This window comes from Eriocheir sinensis, chromosome 57 (genome assembly GCF_024679095.1).
Source record: "Eriocheir sinensis breed Jianghai 21 chromosome 57, ASM2467909v1, whole genome shotgun sequence".
Classification (NCBI taxonomy): domain Eukaryota; kingdom Metazoa; phylum Arthropoda; class Malacostraca; order Decapoda; family Varunidae; genus Eriocheir; species Eriocheir sinensis.
Window position 1 is genome coordinate 6,884,020 of NC_066565.1, and position 25,657 is coordinate 6,909,676.

General features: G+C 44.9%; 2 protein-coding genes across 20 annotated transcripts; both read left to right on the forward strand.

Moving 5' to 3' along the window:
* Window positions 1-15,273, forward strand: LOC126984752 (molt-inhibiting hormone-like). Of its 4 annotated transcripts, none has more exons than XM_050838812.1 (5): window positions 8-154; window positions 12,354-12,381; window positions 13,618-13,671; window positions 14,173-14,369; window positions 15,123-15,273. In XM_050838812.1, exons 2-5 carry the CDS (start codon window positions 12,370-12,372, stop codon window positions 15,226-15,228), a joined length of 369 nt encoding a protein of 122 aa, XP_050694769.1. In that variant the 5' UTR covers window positions 8-154; window positions 12,354-12,369; the 3' UTR covers window positions 15,229-15,273. The 4 variants fall into 4 exon arrangements, with proteins under 4 accessions (XP_050694766.1, XP_050694767.1, XP_050694769.1 ...); XM_050838811.1 differs by having other exon boundaries at window positions 10-151; window positions 12,363-12,381; XM_050838809.1 differs by lacking the exons at window positions 12,354-12,381; window positions 13,618-13,671; window positions 14,173-14,369; window positions 15,123-15,273 and adding exons at window positions 947-1,000; window positions 1,434-1,630; window positions 2,826-3,257 and having other exon boundaries at window positions 1-179.
* On the forward strand, window positions 8,408-25,522 carry LOC126984749 (uncharacterized). 16 transcript variants are annotated; one of them, XM_050838792.1, is made up of 7 exons: window positions 10,522-10,540; window positions 21,463-21,561; window positions 21,760-21,858; window positions 22,052-22,249; window positions 22,646-22,843; window positions 23,042-23,338; window positions 23,636-25,522. In XM_050838792.1, the coding sequence occupies exons 2-7, from the start codon at window positions 21,503-21,505 to the stop codon at window positions 24,306-24,308; spliced, it is 1,524 nt and encodes a 507-aa protein (XP_050694749.1). In that variant the 5' UTR covers window positions 10,522-10,540; window positions 21,463-21,502; the 3' UTR covers window positions 24,309-25,522. The 16 variants fall into 16 exon arrangements, 14 of the variants coding, with proteins under 14 accessions (XP_050694747.1, XP_050694748.1, XP_050694760.1 ...); XM_050838790.1 differs by lacking the exons at window positions 10,522-10,540; window positions 21,760-21,858 and adding an exon at window positions 8,408-8,467 and having other exon boundaries at window positions 21,463-21,759; XM_050838791.1 differs by lacking the exon at window positions 21,760-21,858 and having other exon boundaries at window positions 10,502-10,540; window positions 21,463-21,759.
* The last annotated feature ends 135 nt before the right edge of the window (window positions 25,523-25,657 follow it).

Sequence of the window (25,657 nt, forward strand, 5' to 3'; positions counted from 1 at the left end):
ACAGCAAAGGTCCCATGCTGTGAAAATGACCCCCTTAAGGACAAGACTTTGGTATATAAGACGAGGGTGAACCAAGCTCTCCACAGTCCATCCCAAACCACCAAGTCTTACGGCAAGCCTCCGAACACTACTACTACTACTACTACTACTACTACTACTGCTGCAACATGGTGACTCAGGTTAGTGATAATAATAATAATAGTAATGATAATAATAATAATAATAATAATAATAATAATAATAATAATAATAATAATAATAATAATAATAATAATGATAAAGATAATAATGATAATGTTAGAAAGTAATGCAGTTTTTTCCATATTTAAAGTGTGTGAGAGAGAGAGAGAGAGAGAGAGAGAGAGAGAGAGAGAGAGAGAGAGAGAGAGAGAGAGAGAGAGAGAGAGAGAGAGAGAGAGAGAGAGAGAGAGAGAGAGAGAGAGCATATTATTCAGTTTCCTCTTCTTTCTATAGTGTCATCTTTTTCACTTTCCTTCAGGGTTGGCAATGATTAAATAAAATTACTTAATCAAATGATTAAATCATTGATTTTTTTAATAAAAGTCAAGATTTTTTTTTCTTTCCTACAAGTATTCCATAAGTTAAATTAACCTTTGCATGTCTCTGGTAAGGCAAGTAAAGCAACAGGCCTTGACAAGGTAAGGCAAGTAAAGCAACAGGCCTTGACAAGGTAAGGCAAGTAAGGCAACAGGCCTTGACAAGGTAAGGCAAGTAAAGCAACAGGCCTTGACAAGGTAAGGCAAGTAAAGCAACAGGCCTTGACAAGGTAAGGCAAGTAAGGCAACAGGCCTTGACAAGCACATACTGTAGATGCCAGTGAGCTGGTAACCTCACACAGGCAAACAGCCGGGGCACTGCCTGTGACTGACCAACTGCTGGAAAATACATGTACTTTACTGAGTGAGTTTCCTTTCCCCGTCCCCAGAGGCGTGTGTTCCCCGTGTGGGTGCTGCTGCTGGCCGCCTCGCTCCTCGCCCAGGTAAAGACTGGCGGCCTCCGGGGCATCTTCTCAAACATTCTGCCACCCAGGCACATGTAGTAGAGCTTTCACAGGAGTTTGGGGCATTTCCTTTTCTTTCCTGGCCCTATTATGCTCTGACTCCACCTCTCCACCTGGTCCTCTGTCTGGTGTTAGTGTACTCCATCCTGCCCTGCCAAAGGTTCTAACTCCACCTCTCCACCTGGTCCTCTGTCTGGTGTTAGTGTACTCCATCCTGCCCTGCCAAAGGTTCTAACTCCACCTCTCCACCTGGTCCTCTGTCTGGTGTTAGTGTACTCCATCCTGCCCCGGCAAATACTGTAGTTTCATCCCTGTACTTGCTTCTCTCTCCAACCTAATTTCTGTCTGACCTGATTATCTCTTAACCTAATTTCTCCAAATATTTCCTCTGTTTAATTTCTATGTTTTCCAGAACTCGGTCGTGTCCGGCGCCTACTCCGACCCCCCGCTGTACAAGCTGTGGCCCGGCACGCATCGGGAGTTTGAGCACTACAAGTGCACGGGAGAATTCCACAAGGCAAACCGCGAACACTACAGCGTGCTGCGGAAGGTGTGCGAGGACTGCACGAACGTGTTCCGCGACAACAGCCAGATCCTCCCAGAGTGCATGTAAGGCCCTTATCTTTTGTTCATACATTCTTCCTTTCCTGCACGCTGCCCCGGGTGATGGCGGGCTCTGTCCTGCACCTCCACTTCAAACATCCACGGTCCACCCACGATGATTGCTGCACCCAAGGAAAGGGTGACGGATACGTGCAAAAAGTAGTATAAAATTGCACACACGGCACCACTCAACAGCCATACGTGTCATAAGCTGCACTGTGTTATGCGTAAACTTCTCACAAATACGCAGTCATTGAGATCTCACTAACTGTCGCGTCCTCACCACAGTCCCATCATTTTGCTCAACTTGGGAGCTTGTGGATATCATAGCAGGCAAATTCTTTACCAACAAATGCTTCTTCCTATAGAGATCAGATAGTACAAATATGTACTGGGTAATACAAACTGGGTCACAACTACAAGCAACAGATCAGCTGAAATGTTTGGTTGTGTTACACAGCCTAAGGGGCTATTGAGGGGCTAGTACACCGGGCAAATTTTCCGTGGATCTTCAGTCAAACCACGATTTCCGCTGGCGTGGTTCTCATTTGTTTCTTGCCATTGCTGCTGCTGCTGATGATGATGATGGTGAGTAATACCGTCGTCCTTCGGTGAAATCTACCGTAGCTTTGGAAGATCGCGGACACGTCAGAAAACCACGGAAACATGAGAACCACGCCAGCGGAAATTGTGGTTTGACTGAAGATCCACGGAAAATTTGCCCAGTGTAATAGCCCCTTTAACCGTGTAGCAGCGACGGGCCAAATTTGTGGCTTTACCGTGTAGCAGCGACGGGCCAAATTTGTGGCTTTACCGTGTAGCAGCGACGGGCCAAATTTGTGGCTTTACCGTGTAGCAGCGACGGGCCAAATTTGTGGCTTTACCGTGTAGCAGCGACGGGCCAAATTTGTGGCTTTACCGTGTAGCAGCGACGGGCCAAATTTGTGCCATGATATAAACCCCCCAAAATAGATGATACATAATCTGATCACAAAAGCTTTACTATACATTATGAAATGGTTTGTGTGAGGGGTGATTTTTTCTCATTTTTCTCGCTTAGAGGGACCATTAAGAAACATGATCCCGCTGCTACCGGGTTAACTTTACAACAATAACTGTAAATGCAAGACAGTTTTGTAGTACCATTGAACACCTCATGAGAACCTGTCAGGCCTGTCACCCCCACACTTCCCACCCCCAGGAGCAACTGCTTCGACAACTACACCTTCCTGTTCTGCGTGAAGCACACCCTGCGCAGCGACCGCCTCAAGGACTACTTGGAGAGCAGGGACGAGATCACCGTTTAAGGACCCCCCCACCCCACCCCCCGGCCGCTGCTCCCTCACACTGGAAGGAGGAGGCGCCGCGACAACGCCGACACTGACTGATCCTGCCCACGAGTCACCAGACCTCTCTATATACACAATGACTAAGCCTTTTGTTGCTGTCGCTTGTTTCTGTAATGACTGAGCAGTTAACTGAGTGTCTGTGGTTCACATGTATCAACTTTTTAGTGATGAGCCTCCACCCCTGTCCTCTGAACCACACACTGGTCACTATTGCACAGTCCACCACTCCTGGAAGACTCTCACATTGTTCCTGATGCCAGCAGTAAAGTTAAAGCAATTACCAACTCTCTGTTTTATTCTTCATCTTTGCCTGGAGATCTCTCGCCCAATTCATGAGCAAAGGGTCGCTGCACCTTGTTGGGGCTCTTGTGGTGGTGTGGAAGGAAACAGGAAGAGAGGAAGGAAGTTCAAGAGTTTACCAGCGAGACATGAAAGAGTGAACATGCTGGTTGACTCCTGCATAAAGGATTTGGATAGCATAGGGATGAACAGAGTTTCGCGCTCCCTTCATTCCAAAGGTTTAGCGCTAAACTCAAGGATCGCGAAACTCGAGGTGCTGAAAACATTGAAAAAGCGCTTATCTGTTCCAACCCGCGAGTTTTGTTTTATTTATTTATTTATTTTTTTTTTTTCCGTGGGCTATGGCGCCGGTAGACTAACCATCTGGGCCTGATGGTCGGCCCCGAGCCCGTTATGGGGCAGGCAACTGTTTATAGTGGTGCCATTATAATTGGCTCATGCTGCTCCACGGAGCTCACTTTTTTCCTCCTTTACTCCTTTGTTGTCTCAAAATACATACCTTGGAAAAAGGAAGAAAACAGGAAGAGAGAACGGGTCGTTTTAAAGCCACAGATGAAGCCTTACGATTGGCTGAGCTCTGAAAACACACTTGTGGTTTGCTGGGAGTCCAATGACGTCATCGCCGGCACTCACCCGGTCAGCGGCCTCGCTGCCTTGGGGCAGTGTCACACTGGCCGTTTTCCTCTAACCGTTGTGGCTACTGGCAATGCCCGTGCACCCATCCGGGAGCAAGTTGTCGGTTGTCCGTAGCCTGCTGGTGTCACCATTGCGCGTGAGTGACCAACCCACCCATCTAGACTACGACCACATAGGCACGTGGATCGAGTAACAACACACACACACACACACACACACACACACACCAGACTCATCATGAGCCATGACAGATGTTTCTCACAGGCAAAAATGGCTTAGCCATTTCCTAGAGTGCGTTAGAACTTATTTGGTGAGTGGTTCACACAAACCAAACACACCCAATGGCAAGAAGAGAGCAGCGTTAAAGACGACTGCTCTCTTCTTGCCAAGAGCCAGGTTTGGTTCATGTGAGCCACTCACCAAACACGTTCAAACACACTCAAGAAATGCTGAAGTCATTTGTTTGTCATATAAAATGTTCACAAGTCAGGCACCAGTGAATCCTTGCCATCCCTTACAAGGAAAATGTTCACAAGTCAGGCACCAGTGAATCCTTGCCATCCCTTACAGGGAAAATGTTCACAAGTCAGGCACCAGTGAATCCTTGCCATCCCTTACAGGGAAAATGTTCACAAGTCAGGCACCAGTGAATCCTTGCCATCCCTTACAAGGAAAATGTTCACAAGTCAGGCACCAGTGAATCCTTGCCATCCCTTACAGGGAAAATGTTCACAAGTCAGGCACCAGTGAATCCTTGCCATCCCTTACAGGGAAAATGTTCACAAGTCAGGCACCAGTGAATCCTTGCCATCCCTTACAGGGAAAATGTTCACAAGTCAGGCACCAGTGAATCCTTGCCATCCCTTACAGGGAAATGTTCACTAGTCAGGCTCCAGTGAATCGTTGCCATCCCTTACATTGAAAATGTTCACAAGTCAGGCACCAGTGAATCCTTGCCATCCCTTACAGGGAAAATGTTCACAAGTCAGGCACCAGTGAATCCTTGCCATCCCTTACAGGGAAAATGTTCACAAGTCAGGCACCAGTGAATCCTTGCCATCCCTTACAGGGAAAATGTTCACAAGTCAGGCACCAGTGAATCCTTGCCATCCCTTACAGGGAAAATATTCACAAGCATAAAACATTGAAGCGTTAGTCCTACTTATGATTTTTATGTGAAAAACTCATCTTGGGTAATGTATATTAAAGTATTGCCAAGTTTAACACAAGAAAATGGCCTCATAAGACTCAAACAAGATAATCAAGGGAAAAAAACTTTGGGCTGGAGTGGTTAGAATATTAGGCACTTGTTGTAACAAAACCCCAAGACTATTGTAGCAGTGCGCTTCAAAACTGACCCCCCTCGTGCGTGCTCAGTGGCCGTCTCTTCAGGTTCCCGCGCTCTGCTGCCCCAGAGCCTGCAGTACCAGACTACAACTTGATGTGTAGAGGCAAAGATGGCACTTCCGGCAAGAGTTTTCCTTTGTATTTTTTTGTTTTGATGTGTAATTATATCATGAATGTTTTAGATGTTTCTGTTATTGAAATTATACCTGTTCTTTGTGATAAAAATGTGTATTATGACAAAAACCTCATGTCGTGGTATTTGTATAGCCTAGTGAGGTGGTTAATAGAATGACCACCACCACCACCAGGCCCCAGAGGGAGTAACACTTCTTGGGCTCAGAATAAACAACCATTATGATGAAGAACTAACTCAATGTAGCCACGGCATTGTATTTTACAAGGTCTAAATAGATCATACTATTTTTGTTTGTCAATATATAATAAATAAATATAAATATATTGATATAGAATCACTACTGCCATTCCTCACTGGGTATATGGGGATACATATTTTTATAAAAATAAATAGTCAATATTTACCAAACAAACTGAAACAAGTTTAATAACTATATCATACCATGTTGTGTGTGTGTTCCAATAGTTTTTTTCAATTTTCAAATGTTCTTTTATATAAATATATATATATATATATATATATATATATATATATATATATATTTATATATATATATATAAGTATAGCCAACTATATATATATATATATATATATATATATATATATATATATATATATATATATATATATATATATATATATATATATATATATATATATATATATATATATATATATATATATATATATATATATATATATATATATATATATATATATATATATATATATATATATATATATATATATATATATATATATATATATATATATATATATATATATATATATATATAACATTTTTTTCAAATTATTATTGTGTTTCTAAGATGAAAAAAAGCGTTTGATGCTTACAGTAAGACTATTAGAGCAATCAGAAAATAAACCATTTTCAAAAGCTATCTCATGTATTTTTATTTTGTTTGAGAAACCAAACTCAAGAACGAGACTGACAGACGATGCAATCAGGGATGTACTCCATGCAGACGTTGCCACTGATTTTCCTACTGGATCACAGGACGAGGCGGAGAGTCTTATTTGTTGTGGTATTTTTGTTGTGATATTTTTAGAGGGTAGACTAACCACTATGGAAGATGCACCTGATGTTCTTCTGCAAGCCTCGGACTCCATGCCTGCTAGCCCATGAATCACACTAACTTTGAACTTTTTCAGTGTGTATATGTGACTTACTGGGCTGAGCTCATTTTCCGGGAACATGCTAGATGGTCCAACCTTTTCCCTGAATACTGGGAAGGTTATGTCACACACTTCTAGCTCCATTTTGGAACAAAATCATGCGAGGCAGCAGGAGAGGCTATGGCGTCGACAAAGTCTTCATCGGCATCACAGTCAGACTCGTCATGGTTGGGTGGCTCGCGGCTTTCCTGCAGGGGACATCTTGAAGAAGATATCCCCTGCAGGAAAGCCGTGAGCCACCCAACCATAGGACTAGAATATATAAGCCAAATAAAATGTGAAAGTAAAAGAAAAAAAAGTGTAGCATGTAGCGCCTAATTAGAATGAGGAGCTCTCAACATTACAGAAGATTTTTATTGTTCTATTTAAGTTTTCCTCATTTTTTCATATGGAGGAGCATTTTATTATATCTGTGAAGTTTATTAAACCAAATACTTAAAAACTTACATTTTATGAATAATTTTCTACAAGGAATATTGAATTTCATTATTTTTTTGTCCCGTCCACTGCGTGTCAGGGGTTATTTTATTAACCTCCCTATAATTGTGTAGCTAATAAGTTTTCAGGCAAAAACTGCTCACTAACATTTTATTACCCTCTATGCATTACAGAAAAGAAAAATATAACAAAATTTTCACAAAGACAAAAAAGTTTATGAAAGGCTTAATGCAAAAAAAATCATTTAAATAAAAAAATTGATTTAAATAAAAAAATCAGATTTAAATCAAATGAATCTTTTTTTTTAATGATGTTTTTTTCCATCCTGGTTTTGCCTGACCTCTGTCTGCACCCTGAACACACACACCCAAACACACTCAAACAACACCAGAAAAATGTAATGCATCGCAATTATCTACAAGTGTATGAGACTTACAACACTGAAGGAAGGAGGAATGGAGGGAAAGGAGGAGGAGTGGAGGGAAAGGAGGAGGAGTGGAGAGAAACAGGGGGTTGAGGAGGTAAAGAAAGAAGGGGAAAGTGGAGGGAGGGAGGGAAAGGAGGAGGAGTGGAGAGAAACAGGGGGAAGGTGGAAGAAAAGAAAGGGAGGGAATGGAGAGAAGGGAGAGGTGGAGGAAAGGAAAGGGAGGGAATGGAGAGAACGGAGGAAAGATGGAGGAAGAAATAGGTGGGATAGAGGAGGGAGGAAAGGGGAGGGGAAAAGTGGGGAGAGAAAGGAGGGAAGGGAAGGGAGGAAAGATGGAGGGAAAGGGAGGGAAAGGAAGGGAAGGAAGGAAAGAAGGAGGGAAAGGAGGGAAGGGAAGAGAGGATGGAGAGAAAGGAGGGAAGGAAAGGAGAAAAGTTGGAGGGAAAGGAAGGGAAAGAGAGGAGAGGAGGTAGGAAGGAGGGAAAGGAGTGGAGGGGAAAAGGGGGATGGGTGGAGGTAGGAGAGGAAGGACAGCGGAAAGGTGTTTGGAAGGCTGTGTGGAGTTGACGGGCGGAGAAATTGAGTTTTTGAGGCATTGAGGGACACCAGGTTCCTTCTGCCCCAGTCGGAAATGATCGCAAAGTCTGAGGTTAACCTGTCCGCTGCGACTGGCATGGATTTTGCCTTCACTGGTAGCCAGGTAAATATAGTCCCAGGTCTTTCTCTGCCTCTGTGGTGGATAGTGGAGTGTTTCCCATGTGGTACTGGTGTGCTGGATATCCCTTCACTGGTAGCCTGGTAACATACACTCCCAGGTCTTTCTCTGCCTCTGTGGTGGATAGTGGAGTGTTTCCCATGTGGTATTGGTGTGCTGGATATCCCTTCACTGGTAGCCTGGTAACATACACTCCCAGGTCTTTCTCTGCCTCTGTGGTGGATAGTGGAGTGTTTCCCATGTGGTACTGATGTGTTGGATATCCCTTCACTGGTAGCCTGGTAACATACACTCCCAGGTCTTTCTCTGCCTCTGTGGTGGATAGTGGAGTGTTTCCCATGTGGTATTGGTGTGGTGGATATCCTTTCACTGGTAGCCTGGTAACATTCACTACCAGGTCTTTCTCTGCCTCTGTGGTGGATAGTGGAGTGTTTCTCATGTGGTATTGGTGTGCTGGATATCCCTTCACTGGTAGCCTGGTAACAAACACTCCCAGGTCTTTCTTTGCCTCTGTGGTGGATAGTGGAGTGTTTCCCATGTGGTATTGGTGTGCTGGATATCCCTTCACTGGTAGCCTGGTTACATACAATCCCAGGTCTTTCTCTGCCTCTGTGGTGGATAGTGGAGTGTTTCCCATGTGGTATTGGTGTGCTGGATATCCCTTCACTGGTAGCCTGGTAACATACACTCCCAGGTCTTTCTCTGATTCTGTGGTGGATAGTGGAGTTTCTCAAGTGGTATTGGTGTGCTGGATATCCCTTCACTGGTAGCCTGGTAACATTCACTACCAGGTCTTTCTCTGCCTCTGTGGTGGATAGTGGAGTGTTTCCCAAGTGGTACTGGTGTGCTGGATATCCCTTCACTGGTAGCCAGGTAAATATAGTCCCAGGTCTTTCTCTGCCTCTGTGGTGGATAGTGGAGTGTTTCCCATGTGGTACTGGTGTGCTGGATATCCCTTCACTGGTAGCCTGGTAACATACACTCCTAGGTCTTTCTCTGCCTCTGTGGTGGATAGTGGAGTGTTTCCCAAGTGGTACTGGTGTGCTGGATATCCCTTCACTGGTAGCCTGTTAAATATAGTCCCAGGTCTTTCTCTGCCTCCGTGGGGGATAGTGGAGTGTTTCCCATGTGGTACTGGTGTGCTGAATATCCCTTCACTGGTAGCCTGGTAACATACACTCCCAGGTCTTTCTCTGCCTCTGTGGTGGATAGTGGAGTGTTTCCCATGTGGTATTGGTGTGCTGGATATCCCTTCACTGGTAGCCTGGTAACATACACTCCCAGGTCTTTCTCTGCCTATGCGGTGGATAGTGGAGTGTTTCCCATGTGGTACTGGTGTGCTGGATATCCCTTCACTGGTAGCCTGGTAAATATAGTCCCAGGTCTTTCTCTGCCTTTGTGGTGAATAGTGGAGTGTTTCCCATGTGGTATTGGTGTGCTGGATATCCCTTCACTGGTAGCCTGGTAACATACACTCCCAGGTCTTTCTCCGATTCTGTGGTGGATAGTGGAGTGCTTCCCATGTGGTATTGGTGTGCTGGATATCCCTTCACTGGTAGCCTGGTAAATAGAGTCCCAGGTCTTTCTCTGCCTTTGTGATGGATAGTGGAGTGTTTCCCATGTGGTATTGGTGTGCTGGATATCCCTTCACTGGTAGCCTGGTAACATACACTCCCAGGTCTTTCTCTGATTCTGTGGTGGATAGTGTGGTGTTTCCCAAGTGGTATTGGTGTGCTGGATATCCCTTCACTGGTAGCCTGGTAACATACACTCCCAGGCCTCTCTCTGCCTCTGTGGTGGATAGTAGAGTGTTTCCAATGTGGTATTGGTGTGCTGGATATCCCTTCACTGGTAGCCTGCTAACATACACTCACAGGTCTTTCTCTGCCTCTGTGGTGGATAGTGGAGTGTTTCTCATGTGCTATTGGTGTGCTGGATATCCCTTCACTGGTAGTCTGGTAACATACACTCCCAGGTCTTTCTCTATCTCTGTGGTCGATAGTGGAGTGTTTCCCATGTGGTATTGGTATGCTGGATATCCCTTCACTGGTAGCCTGGTAACATACACTCCCAGGTCTTTCTCTGCCTCTGTGGTGGACAGTGGAGTGTTTCCCATGTGGTATTGGTGTGCTGGATATCCCTTCACTGGTAGCCTGGTAACATACACTCCCAGGTCTTTCTCTGCCTCTGTGGTGGATAGTGGAGTGTTTCCCATGTGGTACTGGTATGCTGGATATCCCTTCACTGGTAACCTGGTAACATACACTCCCAGGTCTTTCTCTGCCTCTGTGGTGGATAGTGGAGTGTTTCCACTGTGGCAGTGGTTTGCTGGATATCCCTTCACTGGTAGCCTGGTAACATACACTCCCAGGTCTTTCTCTGCCTCTGTGGTGGATAGTGGAGTGTTTCCCATGTGGTATTGGTGTGCTGGATATCCCTTCACTGGTAGCCTGGTAACATACAGTCCCAGGTCTTTCTCTGCCTCTGTGGTGGATAGTGGAGTGTTTCCCATGTGGTATTGGTGTGCTGGATATCCCCTCCCAAGGTGCAGGACTTTACATTTTTCTTCATTGAATTGTAGCAGCCACTTTTTGTTCCATTCCTGTATCTTGGTGAGGTCTTCTGGTAGGAAATCCACAGTCAAGGGGTTAATATCAACGTACGTATTTGTGATCATTAATGCATCATCTATTTTGGGGGGTTTATATCATGGCAAAAATTTGGCCCGTCGCTGGTACACGGTAAAGCCACAGGTTTGGCCCGTCGCTGGTACACGGTAAAGCCACAGGGTTGGCCCGTCACTGCTGCCGGGTTCATGACCAACAGAAAGAGAGTGGGAGATGGAACAGCCTTGCGGGACACCACTGTTGATAGGTTTAGGGGAAGAACAGTGACCTTCCCTTCATTTTTCCTCCCTTCTCTCCCGACCTTCCTCCCTCTACCCCTATTTTCCCTCCCTTCTTTCTTTTCCCTCCATCTCTCCTCCCTTCCCCTCCCTCTCCTTCCTTTCTTTTCCTTCATCCTTCCTCCCTTCCCTTCCCTTCTTTCTCTCCCCCCTTTTCCCCAACCCTTTCCTCCCTCCTCTACCACAGGGCCTCACACTGCACTGCATACTCAAGGCGGGGTCTCACCAATGACTCACACAGGATAACATTACTCCCGGTGCTTTACACTCGTCCCTGGAGGTGGTGAGCCTGAGCACGGTGTCAACATTATTACAGGCACTTACAGGTCTGTGTGTGTTTCAGGTCACTGCTGAAGGCAAACCCGGGACCCGATTCCTTCTCAATATAGGAGAGAAGACAGATGAAGGGAAGAGGGAGAGAAGTGGAGGAAAATAGAGAGGAATTAAGAAGAATGAAAAAAAGGAAGAGGAAGAAGAAAGGATAGATATAGAAGGAGGGAAGTGGAGGAGAGTAGAGAGGAATTAAGAGGAATGAAAAAAAGGAAGAGGAAGAAGAAAGGATAGATATAGAGGGAGGGAAGTGGAGGAGAGTAGAGAGGAATTAAGAGGAATGAAAAAAAGGAAGAGGAAGAAGAAAGGATCCATAGAACACAGGGAGGAAAGATAAATATAGGAATAAGGGAAGGCAGAAAAAGGGAAGAGGGAGAAAAAGAATAAAAAAAGTAGAAAAAGGAGAACAAGAACAAGAAGATGTAAAAAAGGTGGAAGAGACACCAGAAAATTAGAAGACCAACAATAACAACAAAAAAGGAAGAAAATAAAAGACATGGAAAAAAAAGAGCGAGAAAAAAGAAAAAATATAAATGAACAAAAAACCAAAGAAAACACACACACGCACACACACACACACACACACACACACACACACACACACACACACACACGTAGGCGGATAAGTATAGGCATCAGGTATGGGTAACTCAGGTAAGGAGGGGGGGTGGAGGAGAAGGAGGAGGAGAGATGAAAGGAGGGAGGGAAGGAAGGAAGGAGGAGGAGGAGGAGGAGGAGGAGGGGGAGGGAAGGAAGGAAGGAAGGAAGGAAGGAGGAGGGGAAGGGAAGCAAACAGCAAAGGTCCCATGCTGTGAAAATGGCCCCCTTAAGGACAAGACTTTGGTATATAAGACGAGGGTGAACCAAGCTCTCCACAGTCCATCCCAAACCACCAAGTCTTACGGCAAGCCTCCGAACACTACTACTACTACTACTACTACTACTACTGCTACTACTGCTGCAACATGGTGACTCAGGTTAGTGATAATAATAATAATAGTAATAATAATAATAATAATAAAAATAATAATAATAATAATAATAATAATAATAATAATAATAATAATAATAATAATGATAATAATAATAATAATAATAATAATAATAATAATAATAATAATAATAATAATAATAATAATAATAATAATAATAATAATAATAATAATAATAATAATAATAATAATAATAATAATAATAATAATAATAATAATAATAATAATAATAATAATAATAATAATAATAATAATAATAATAATAATAATAATAATAATAATAATAATAATAATAATAATAATAATAATAATAATAATAATAATAATAATAATAATAATAATAATAATAATAATAATAATAATAATAATAATAATAATAATAATAATAATAATAATAATAATAATAATAATAATAATAATAATAATAATAATAATAATAATAATAATAATAATAATAATAATAATAATAATAATAATAATAATAATAATAATAATAATAATAATAATAATAATAATAATAATAATAATAGTAATAATGATAATGTTGGAAAGTAATGCAGTTTTTTCCATATTCAAAGTGTGTGTGAGAGAGAGAGAGAGAGAGAGAGAGAGAGAGAGAGAGAGAGAGAGAGAGAGAGAGAGAGAGAGAGAGAGAGAGAGAGAGAGAGAGAGAGAGAGAGAGAGAGAGAGAGAGAGAGAGAGAGAGAGAGAGAGAGAGAGAGAGAGAGAGAGAGAGAGAGAGAGAGAGAGCATATTATTCAGTTTCCTCTTCTTTCTATAGTGTCATCTTTTTCACTTTCCTTCAGGGTTGGCAATGATTAAATAAAATTACTTAATCAAATGATTAAATCATTGATTTTTTTAATAAAAGTCAAGATTTTTTTTTCTTTCCTACAAGTATTCCATAAGTTAAATTAACCTTTGCATGTCTCTGGTAAGGCAAGTAAAGCAACAGGCCTTGACAAGGTAAGGCAAGTAAAGCAACAGGCCTTGACAAGGTAAGGCAAGTAAAGCAACAGGCCTTGACAAGGTAAGGCAAGTAAGGCAACAGGCCTTGACAAGGTAAGGCAAGTAAGGCAACAGGCCTTGACAAGCACATACTGTAGATGCCAGTGAGCTGGTAACCTCACACAGGCAAACAGCCGGGGCACTGCCTGTGACTGACCAACTGCTGGAAAATACATGTACTTTACTGAGTGAGTTTCCTTTCCCCGTCCCCAGAGGCGTGTGTTCCCCGTGTGGGTGCTGCTGCTGGCCGCCTCGCTCCTCGCCCAGGTAAAGACTGGCGGCCTCCGGGGCATCTTCTCAAACATTCTGCCACCCAGGCACATGTAGTAGAGCTTTCACAGGAGTTTGGGGCATCTCCTTTTCTTTCCTGGCCCTATTATGCTCTGACTCCACCTCTCCACCTGGTCCTCTGTCTGGTGTTAGTGTACTCCATCCAGCCCTGTCAAAGGTTCTAACTCCACCTCTCCACCTGGTCCTCTGTCTGGTGTTAGTGTACTCCATCCTGCCCTGCCAAAGGTTCTAACTCCACCTCTCCACCTGGTCCTCTGCCTGGTGTTAGTGTGCTCCATCCAGCCCTGCCAAAGGTTCTAACTCCACCTCTCCACCTGGTCCTCTGTCTGGTGTTAGTGTGCTCCATCCTGCCCCAGCAAATACTGTAGTTTCATCCCTGTACTTGCTCCTCTCTCCAACCTAATTTCTGTCTGACCTGATTATCTCTTAACCTAATTTCTCCAAATATTTCCTCTGTTTAATTTCTATGTTTTCCAGAACTCGGTCGTGTCCGGCGCCTACTCCGACCCCCCGCTGTACAAGCTGTGGCCCGGCACGCATCGGGAGTTTGAGCACTACAAGTGCACGGGAGAATTCCACAAGGCAAACCGCGAACACTACAGCGTGCTGCGGAAGGTGTGCGAGGACTGCACGAACGTGTTCCGCGACAACAGCCAGATCCTCCCAGAGTGCATGTAAGACCCTTATCTTTTGTTCATACATTCTTCCTTTCCTGCACGCTTTACCGTGTACCAGCGACGGGCCAAATCTGTGGCTTTACCGTGTAGCAGCGATGGGCCAAATTTGTGGCTTTACCATGTAGCAGCGACGGGCCAAATTTGTGGCTTTACCGTGTAGCAGCGACGGGCCAAATCTGTGGCTTTACCGTGTAGCAGCGACGGGCCAAATCTGTGGCTTTACCGTGTAGCAGCGACGGGCCAAATTTGTGGCTTTACCGTGTAGCAGTGACGGGCCAAATTTGTGGCTTTACCGTGTAGCAGTGACGGGCCAAATCTGTGGCTTTACCGTGTAGCAGCGACGGGCCAAATCTGTGGCTTTACCATGTAGCAGTGACGGGCCAAATTTGTGGCTTTTCTGTGTAGCAGCGACGGGCCAAATCTGTGGCTTTACCATGTAGCAGCGACGGGCCAAATTTGTGGCTTTTCTGTGTAGCAGCGACGGGCCAAATTTGTGCCATGATATAAACCCCCCAAAATAGATGATACATAATCTGATCACAAAAGCTTTACTATACATTATGAAATGGTTTGTGTGAGTGATGATTTTTTCTCATTTTTCTCGCTTAGAGGGACCATTAAGAAACATGATCCCGCTGCTACCGGGTTAACTTTACAACAATAACTGTAAATGCAAGACAGTTTTGTAGTACCATTGAACACCTCATGAGAACCTGTCAGGCCTGTCACCCCCACACTTCCCACCCCCAGGAGCAACTGCTTCGACAACTACACCTTCCTGTTCTGCGTGAAGCACACCCTGCGCAGCGACCGCCTCAAGGACTACTTGGAGAGCAGGGACGAGATCACCGTTTAAGGACCCCCCCACCCCACCCCCCGGCCGCTGCTCCCTCACACTGGAAGGAGGCGGCGCCGCGACCACGCCGCCACTGACTGATCCTGCCCCCGAGTCACCAGACCTCGCTATAAACACCATGACTAAGCCTTTTGTTGCTGTCGCTTGTTTCTGTAATGACTGAGCAGTTAACTGAGTGTCTGTGGTTCACATGTATCAACTTTTTAGTGATGAGCCTCCACCCCTGTCCTCTGAACCACACACTGGTCACTATTGCACAGTCCACCACTCCTGGAAGACTCTCACATTGTTCCTGATGCCAGCAGTAAAGTTAAAGCAATTACCAACTCTCTGTTTTATTCTTCATCTTTGCCTGGAGATCTCTCGCCCAATTCATGAGCAAAGGGTCGCTGCACCTTGTTGGGGCTCTTGTGGTGGTGTGGAAGGAAACAGGAAGAGAGGAAGGAAGTTCAAGAGTTTACCAGCGAGACATGAAAGAGTGAACATGCTGGTTGACTCCTGCATAAAGGATTTGGATAGCATAGGGATGAACAGAGTTTTGCGCTCCCTTCATTCCAAAGGTTTAGCGCTAAACTCAAGGATCGCGAAACTCGAGGTGCTGAAAACATTGAAAAAGTGCTTATCTGTTCCAATTACTCCTTTGTTGTCTCAAAATACATACCTTGGAAAAAGGAAGAAAACAGGAAGAGAGAACGGGTCGTTTTAAAGCCACAGATGAAGCCTTACGATTGGCTGAGCTCTGAAAACACACTTGTGGTTTGCTGGGAGTCCAATGACGTCATCGCCGGCACTCACCCGGTCAGCGGCCTCGCTGCCTTGGGGCAGTGTCACACTGGCCATTTTCCTCTAACCGTTGTGGCTACTGGCAATGCCCGTGCGCCCATCCGGGAGCGAGTTGTCTGTTGTCCGTAACCTGCTGGTGTCACCATTGCGCGTGAGTGACCAACCCACCCATCTAGACTACGACCACATAAGCACGTGGATCAAGTAACAACACACACACACACACACACACACACACACACACACACACCAGACTCATCATGAGCCATGTCAGATGTTTCTCACAGACAAAAATGGCTTAGCCATTTCCTAGAGTGCGTTAGAACTTATTTGGTGAGTGGTTCACACAAACCAAACACACCCAATGGCAAGAAGAGAGCAGCGTTAAAGACGACTGCTCTCTTCTTGCCAAGAGCCAGGTTTGGTTCATGTGAGCCACTCACCAAACACGTTCAAACACACTCAAGAAATGCTGAAGTCATTTGTTTGTCATATAAAATGTTCACAAGTCAGGCACCAGTGAATCCTTGCCATCCCTTACAAGGAAAATGTTCACAAGTCAGGCACCAGTGAATCCTTGCCATCCCTTACAGGGAAAATGTTCACAAGTCAGGCACCAGTGAATCCTTGCCATCCCTTACAGGGAAAATGTTCACAAGTCAGGCACCAGTGAATCCTTGCCATCCCTTACAGGGAAAATGTTCACAAGTCAGGCACCAGTGAATCCTTGCCATCCCTTACAGGGAAAATGTTCACAAGTCAGGCACCAGTGAATCCTTGCCATCCCTTACAGGGAAAATATTCACAAGCATAAAACATTGAAGCGTTAGTCCTACTTATGATTTTTATGTGAAAAACTCATCTTGGGTAATGTATATTAAAGTATTGCCAAGTTTAACACAAGAAAATGGCCTCATAAGACTCAAACAAGATAATGAAGGAAAAAAAACTTTGGGCTGGAGTGGTTAGAATATTAGGCACTTGTTGTAACAAAACCCCAAGACTATTGTAGCAGTGCGCTTCAAAACTGACCCCCCTCGTGCGTGCTCAGTGGCCGTCTCTTCAGGTTCCCGCGCTCTGCTGCCCCAGAGCCTGCATTACCAGACTACAGCTTGATGTGGAGAGGCAAAGATGGCACTTCCGGCAAGTGTTTTCCTTTGTATTTTTTTGTTTTGATGTGTAATTATATCATGAATGTTTTAGATGTTTCTGTTATTGAAATTATACCTGTTCTTTGTGATAAAAATGTGTATTATGACAAAAACCTCATGTCGTGGTATTTGTATAGCCTAGTGAGGTGGTTAATAGAATGACCACCACCACCACCAGGCCCCAGAGGGAGTAACACTTCTTGGGCTCAGAATAAACAACCATTATGATGAAGAACTAACTCAATGTAGCCACGGCATTGTATTTTACAAGGTCTAAATAGATCATACTATTTTTGTTTGTCAATATATAATAAATAAATAAATAAATATAAATATATTGATATAGAATCACTACTGCCATTCCTCACTGGGTATATGGGGATACATATTTTTATAAAAATAAATAGTCAATATTTACCAAACAAACTGAAACAAGTTTAGCCAACTATATCATACCATGTTGTGTGTACAAGTTCCAATTAGGGTTTTCAAATATTCTTTATGTCAATAAATAACTATATATATATATATATATATATATATATATATATATATATATATATATATATATATATATATATATATATATATATATATATATATATATATATATATATATATATATATATAACATTTTTTTCAAATTATTATTGTGTTTCTAAGATGAAAAAAAGCGTTTGATGCTTACAGTAAGACTATTAGAGCAATCAGAAAATTTTCAAAAGCTATCTCATGTATTTTTATTTTGTTTGAGAAACCAAACTCAAGAACGAGACTGACAGACGATGCAATCAGGGATGTACTCCATGCAGACGTTGCCACTGATTTTCCTACTGGATCACAGGACGAGGCGGAGAGTCTTATTTGTTGTGGTATTTTTGTTGTGATATTTTTAGAGGGTAGACTAACCACTATGGAAGATGCACCTGATGTTCTTCTGCAAGCCTCGGACTCCATGCCTGCTAGCCCATGAATCACACTAACTTTGAACTTTTTCAGTGTGTATATGTGACTTACTGGGCTGAGCTCATTTTCCGGGAACATGCTAGATGGTCCAACCTTTTCCCTGAATACTGGGAAGGTTATGTCACACACTTCTAGCTCCATTTTGGAACAAAATCATGCGAGGCAGCAGGAGAGGCTATGGCGTCGACAAAGTCTTCATCGGCATCACAGTCAGACTCGTCATGGTTGGGTGGCTCACGGCTTTCCTGCAGGGGACATCTTGAAGAAGATATCCCCTGCAGGAAAGCCGTGAGCCACCCAACCATAGGACTAGAATATATAAGCCAAATAAAATGTGAAAGTAAAAGAAAAAAAAGTGTAGCATGTAGCGCCTAATTAGAATGAGGAGCTCTCAACATTACAGAAGATTTTTATTGTTCTATTTAAGTTTTCCTCATTTTTTCATATGGAGGAGCATTTTATTATATCTGTGAAGTTTATTAAACCAAATACTTAAAAACTTACATTTTATGAATAATTTTCTACAAGGAATATTGAATTTCATTATTTTTTTGTCCCGTCCACTGCGTGTCAGGGGTTATTTTATTAACCTCCCTATAATTGTGTAGCTAATAAGTTTTCAGGCAAAAACTGCTCACTAACATTTTATTACCCTCTATGCATTACAGAAAAGAAAAATATAACAAAATTTTCACAAAGACAAAAAAGTTTATGAAAGGCTTAATGCAAAAAAAATCATTTAAATAAAAAATTGATTTAAATAAAAAAATCAGATTTAAATCAAATAAATCTTTTTTTTTTAATGATGTTTTTTTCCATCCTGGTTTTGCCTGACCTCTGTCTGCACCCTGAACACACACACCCAAACACACTCAAACAACACCAGAAAAATGTAATGCATCGCAATTATCTACAAGTGTATGAGACTTACAACACTGAAGGAAGGAGGAATGGAGGGAAAGGAGGAGGAGTGGAGGGAAAGGAGGAGGAGTGGAGGGAAAGGAGGAGGAGTGGAGGGAAAGGAGGAGGAGGAGGTAAACAGGGGTTTGAGGAGGCACAGAAAGAAGGGGAATGTGGAGGAGGAGTGGAGGGAAAGGAGGAGGAGTGGAGGGAAAGGAGGAGGAGTGGAGGGAAAGGAGGAGGAGTGGAGGGAAAGGAGGAGGAGTGGAGGGAAAGGAGGAGGAGTGGAGAGAAACAGGGGGTTGAGGAGGTAAAGAAAGAAGGGGAAAGTGGAGGGAGGGAGGGAAAGGAGGAGGAGTGGAGGGAAAGGAGGAGGAGTGGAGGGAAAGGAGGAGGAGTGGAGGGAAACAGGGGGTTGAGGAGGTAAAGAAAGAAGGGGAAAGTGGAGGGAGGGAGGGAAAGGAGGAGGAGTGGAGAGAAACAGGGGGAAGGGGGAAGAAAAGAAAGGGAGGGAATGGAGAGAAGGGAGAGGTGGAGGAAAGGAAAGGGAGGGAATGGAGAGAAGGGAGGGAAGGTGGAGGAAAAGAAAGGGAGGGAATGGAGAGAAGGGAGGGAAGGTGGAGGAAAAGAAAGGGAGGGAATGGAGAGAAGGGAGGGAAGGTGGAGGAAAAGAAAGGTAGGGAATGGAGAGAAGGGAGGGAAGGTGGAGGAAAGGAAAGGGAGGGAATGGAGAGAAGGGAGGGAAGGTGGAGGAAAAGAAAGGGAGGGAATGGAGAGAAGGGAGGGAAGGTGGAGGAAAAGAAAGGGAGGGAAGGTGGAGGAAAGGAAAGAGAAGGAATGGAGAGAAGGGAGGGAAGGAAAGGGAGAGAATGGAGAGAAGGGAGGGAAGGTGGAGGAAAAGAAAGGGAGGGAATGGAGAGAAAGGAGGAAAGATGGAGGAAGAAATAGGTGGGATAGAGGAGGGAGGAAAGGGGAGGGGAAAAGTGGGGAGAGAAAGGAGGGAAGGGAAGGGAGGAAAGATGGAGGGAAGGGGAGGGAAGGAGGGAAGGGAGGCAAGGGAAGGGAGAGGAGATGGAGGGAAGGGAGGAAAGATGGGAAGGGAGGAGAGATGGAGGAAAGGAAGGAAGGGTGGAGGAAAAGAAAGGAAGGAGAGGGAGGGGAAGGGAGGAGAGATGGAGGGAAAAGAAGGAAGGGAGAGAGAATGGAGGAAAGGAGAGAGGGAAAAATGGGGGTAAAGGGAGGAAAGGGAGAGAAAGGAGGAAAAATGAAGGGAAGGGAGGGAAGGGAGGAAAGATGGAGGGAAAGAAAGTGGAAAAGGAGGAAAAGAGAGGAAGGAGGGTGGAGGGAAAGGAGGGAAGGGAGGAAAGATGGAGGGAAAGGGAGGGAAGATGGAGGGAAAGGAGGAAAGATGGAGGGAAAGGGAGGGAAGATGGAGGGAAAGGAGGGAAGGGAGGAAAGATGGAGGGAAAGGGAGGGAAGATGGAGGGAAAGGAGGGAAGGGAGGAAAGATGGAGGGAAAGGGAGGGAAGATGAAGGGAAAGGAGGGAAGGGAGGAAAGATGGAGGGAAAGGGAGGGAAGGGAGGAAAGATGGAGGGAAAGGAAGGGAAGGGAGGAAAGATGGAGGGAAATGAGGGAAGGGAGGAAAGATGGAGGGAAAGGGAGGGAAGGGAGGAAAGATGGAGGGAAAGGGAGGGAAGGGAGGAAAGATGGAGGGAAAGGGAGGGAAGGGAGGAAAGATGGAGGGAAAGGAAGGGAAGGGAGGAAAGATGGAGGAAAGGGAGGGAAGGGAGGAAAGATGGAGGGAAAGGAAGGGAAGGGAGGAAAGATGGAGGGAAAGGAAGGGAAGGGAGGAAAGATGGAGGGAAAGGAAGGGAAGGGAGGAAAGATGGAGGGAAAGGGAGGGAAGGGAGGAAAGATGGATGGAAAGGAAGGGAAGGGAGGAAAGATGGAGGGAAAGGGAGGGAAGGGAAGAAAGAAGGAGGGAAATGAGGGAAGGGAGGAAAGATGGAGGGAAAGGAGGAAAGATGGAGGGAAAAGAAGGGAAGGGAGGAAAGATGGAGGGAAAGGGAGGGAAGGGAGGAAAGATGGAGGGAAAGGGAGGGAAGGGAAGAGAGGAAATTTGGAGAGAAAGGAGGGAAGGAAAGGAGAAAAGTTGGAGGGAAAGGAAGGGAAAGAGAGGAGAGGAGGGAGGAAGGAGGGAAAGGAGTGGAGGGGAAAAGGGGGATGGGTGGAGGTAGGAGAGGAAGGACAGCGGAAAGGTGTTTGGAAGGCTGTGTGGAGTTGACAGGCGGAGCAATTGAGTTTTTGAGGCATTGAGGGACACCAGGTTCCTTCTGCCCCAGTCGGAAATGATCGCAAAGTCTGAGGTTAACCTGTCCGCTGCGATTGGCACGGATTTTGCCTTCACTGGTAGCCAGGTAAATATAGTCCCAGGTCTTTCTCTGCCTCTGTGGTGGATAGTGGAGTGTTTCCCATGTGGTACTGGTGTGCTGGATATCCCTTCACTGGTAGCCTGGTAACATACACTCCCAGGTCTTTCTCTGCCTCTGTGGTGGATAGTGGAGTGTTTCCCATGTGGTACTGGTGTGCTGGATATCCCTTCACTGGTAGCCTGGTAACATACACTCCCAGGTCTTTCTCTGCCTCTGTGGTGGATAGTGGAGTGTTTCCCATGTGGTACTGGTGTGCTGGATATCCCTTCACTGGTAGCCTGGCAACATACACTCCCAGGTCTTTCTCTGCCTCTGTGGTGGATAGTGGAGTGTTTCCCATGTGGTATTGGTGTGCTGGATATCCCTTCACTGGTAGCCTGGTAACATACACTCCCATGTCTTTCTCTGCCTCTGTGGTGGATAGTGAGTGTTTCCATGTGGTATTGGTGTGCTGGATATCCTTCACTGGTAGCCTGGTAACATACACTCCCAGGTCTTTCTGCCTCTGTGGTGGATAGTGGAGTGTTTCCCATGTGGTATTGGTGTGCTGGATATCCCTTCACTGGTAGCCTGGTAACATACACTCCCAGGTCTTTCTCTGCCTCTGTGGTGGATAGTGGAGTGTTTCCCATGTGGTACTGGTGTGCTGGATATCCCTTCACTGGTAGCCTGGTAACATACACTCCCAGGTCTTTCTCTGCCTCTGTGGTGGATAGTGGAGTGTTTCCCATGTGGTACTGGTGTGCTGAATATCCCTTCACTGGTAGCCTGGTAACATACACTCCCAGGTCTTTCTCTGCCTCTGTGGTGGATAGTGGAGTGTTTCCCATGTGGTACTGGTGTGCTGGATATCCCTTCACTGGTAGCCTGGTAATATACACTCCCAGGTCTTTCTCTGCCTATGCGGTGGATAGTGGAGTGTTTCCCATGTGGTATTGGTGTGCTGGATATCCCTTCAGTGGTAGCCTGGTAACATACAGTCCCAGGTCTTTCTCTGCCTCTGTGGTGGATAGTGGAGTGTTTCCCATGTGGTACTGGTGTGCTGGTTATCCCTTCACTGGTAGCCTGGTAACATATAGTCCCAGGTCTTTCTCTGCCTTTGTGGTGAATAGTAGAGTGTTTCCCATGTGGTATTGGTGTGCTGGATATCCCTTCACTGGTAGCCTGGTAACATACACTCACAGGTCTTTCTCTGCCTCTGTGGTGGATAGTGGAGTGTTTCCCATGTGGTATTGGTCTGCTGGATATCCCTTCACTGGTAGCCTGGTAACATACACTCCCAGGTCTTTCTCTGCCTCTGTGGTGGATAGTGGAGTGTTTCCCATGTGGTATTGGTGTGCTGGATATCCCTTCACTGGTAGCCTGGTAACATACACTCCCAGGTCTTTCTCTGCCTCTGTGGTGGACAGTTGAGTGTTTCCCATGTGGTATTGGTGTGCTGGATATCCCTTCACTGGTAGCCTGGTAACATACACTCCCAGGTCTTTCTCTGCCTCTGTGGTGGATAGTGGAGTGTTTCCCATGTGGTATTGGTATGCTGAATATCCCTTCACTGGTAGCCTGGTAACATACACTCCCAGGTCTTTCCCTGCCTCTGTGGTGGATAGTGGAGTGTTTCCCATGTGGTATTGGTGTGCTGGATATCCCTTCACTGGTAGCCTGGTAACATACACTCCCAGGTCTTTCTCTGCCTCTGTGGTGGATAGTGGAGTGTTTCCCATGTGGTACTGGTGTGCTGGATATCCCTTCACTGGTAACCTGGTAACATACACTCCCAGGTCTTTCTCTGCCTCTGTGGTGGATAGTGGAGTGTTTCCCATGTGGTATTGGTATGCTGGATATCCCTTCACTGGTAGCCTGGTAACATACACTCCCAGGTCTTTCTCTGCCTCTGTGGTGGATAGTGGAGTGTTTCCCATGTGGTATTGGTGTGCTGGATATCCCTTCACTGGTAGCATGGTAAAATACAATCCCAGGTCTTTCTCTGCCTCTGTGGTGGAGAGTGGAGTGTTTCCAATGTGGTATTGGTGTGCTGGATATCCCTTCACTGGTAGCCTGGTAAAATACAGTCCCAGGTCTTTCTCTGCCTCTGTGGTGGATAGTGGAGTGTTTCCCATGTGGTATTGGTGTGCTGGATATCCCTTCACTGGTAGCCTGGTAAAATACAGTCCCAGGTCTTTCTCTGCCTCTGTGGTGGATAGTGGAGTGTTTCCCATGTGGTATTGGTGTGCTGGATATCCCCTCCCAAGGTGCAGGACTTTACATTTTTCTTCACTGAATTGTAGCAGCCACTTTTTGTTCCATTCCTGTATCTTGGTGAGGTCTTCTGGTAGGAAATCCGCGGTTAAGGGGTTAATATCAACGGACGTATTTGTGATCATTAATGCATCATCTATTTTGGGGGGTTTATATCATGGCAAAAATTTGGCCCGTCGCTGGTACACGGTAAAGCCACAGGTTTGGCCCGTCGCTGCTGCCGGGTTCATGACCAACAGAAAGAGAGTGGGAGATGGAACAGCCTTGCGGGACACCACTGTTGATAGGTTTAGGGGAAGAACAGTGACCTTCCCTTCATTTTTCCTCCCTTCTCTCCCGACCTTCCTCCCTCTACCCCCATTTTCCCTCCCTCGATCCTTTCCTCCATTCTCTATCCCTTCCTTCTTTTCCCTCCATCTCTCCTCCCTTCCCCTCCCTCTCCTTCCTTTCTTTTCCTCCATCCTTCCTCCCTTCCCTTCCCTTCTTTCTCTCCCCCCTTTTCCCCTCCCCTTTCCTCCCTCCTCTACCACAGGGCCTCACACTGCACTGCATACTCAAGGCGGGGTCTCACCAATGACTCACACAGGATAACATTACTCCCGGCTTTACACTCGTCCCTGGAGGTGGTGAGCCTGAGCACAGTGTCAACGTTATTACAGGCACTTACAGGTCTGTGTGTGTTTCAGGTCACTGCTGATGGCGAACCCGGGACCCGATTCCTTCTAAATATAGGAGGGAAGACAGATGAAGGGAAGAGGGAGGGAAGTGGAGGAGAGTAGAGAGGAATTAAGAGGAATGAAAAAAAGGAAGAGGAAGAAGAAAGGATAGATATAGAGGGAGGGAAGTGGAGGAGAGTAGAGAGGAATTAAGAGGAATGAAAAAAAGGAAGAGGAAGAAGAAAGGATAGATATAGAGGGAGGGAAGTGGAGGAGAGTAGAGAGGAATTAAGAGGAATGAAAAAAAGGAAGAGGAAGAAGAAAGGATAGATATAGAGGGAGGGAAGTGGAGGAGAGTAGAGAGGAATTAAGAGGAATGAAAAAAAGGAAGAGGAAGAAGAAAGGATAGATATAGAAGGAGGGAAGTGGAGGAGAGTAGAGAGGAATTAAGAGGAATGAAAAAAAGGAAGAGGAAGAAGAAAGGATAGATATAGAGGGAGTGAAGTGGAGGAGAGTAGAGAGGAATTAAGAGGAATGAAAAAAAGGAAGAGGAAGAAGAAAGGATAGATATAGAGGGAGGGAAGTGGAGGAGAGTAGAGAGGAATTAAGAGGAATGAAAAAAAGGAAGAGGAAGAAGAAAGGATAGATATAGAAGGAGGGAAGTGGAGGAGAGTAGAGAGGAATTAAGAGGAATGAAAAAAAGGAAGAGGAAGAAGAAAGGATAGATATAGAGGGAGGGAAGTGGAGGAAAATAGAGAGGAATTAAGAGGAATGAAAAAAAGGAAGAGGAAGAAGAAAGGATAGATATAGAAGGAGGGAAGTGGAGGAGAGTAGAGAGGAATTAAGAGGAATGAAAAAAAGGAAGAAGAAAGGATCCATAGAACACAGGGAGGAAAGATAAATATAGGAATAAGGGAAGGCAGAAAAAGGGAAGAGGGAGAAAAAGAATTAAAAAAAGTAGAAAAAGGAGAACAAGAACAAGAAGATGAAAAGAAGGTGGAAGAGACACCAGAAAACAAGAAGACCAACAATAACAACAAAAAAGGAAGAAAATAAAAGACATGGAAAAAAAAGAGCGAGAAAAAAGAAAAAATATAAATGAACAAAAAACCAAAGAAAACACACACACACACACACACACACACACACACACACACACACACACACACACACACACACGTAGGCGGATAAGTATAGGCATCAGGTATGGGTAACTCAGGTAAGGAGGGGGGGTGGAGGAGAAGGAGGAGGAGAGATGAAAGGAGGGAAGGAAGGAAGGAAGGA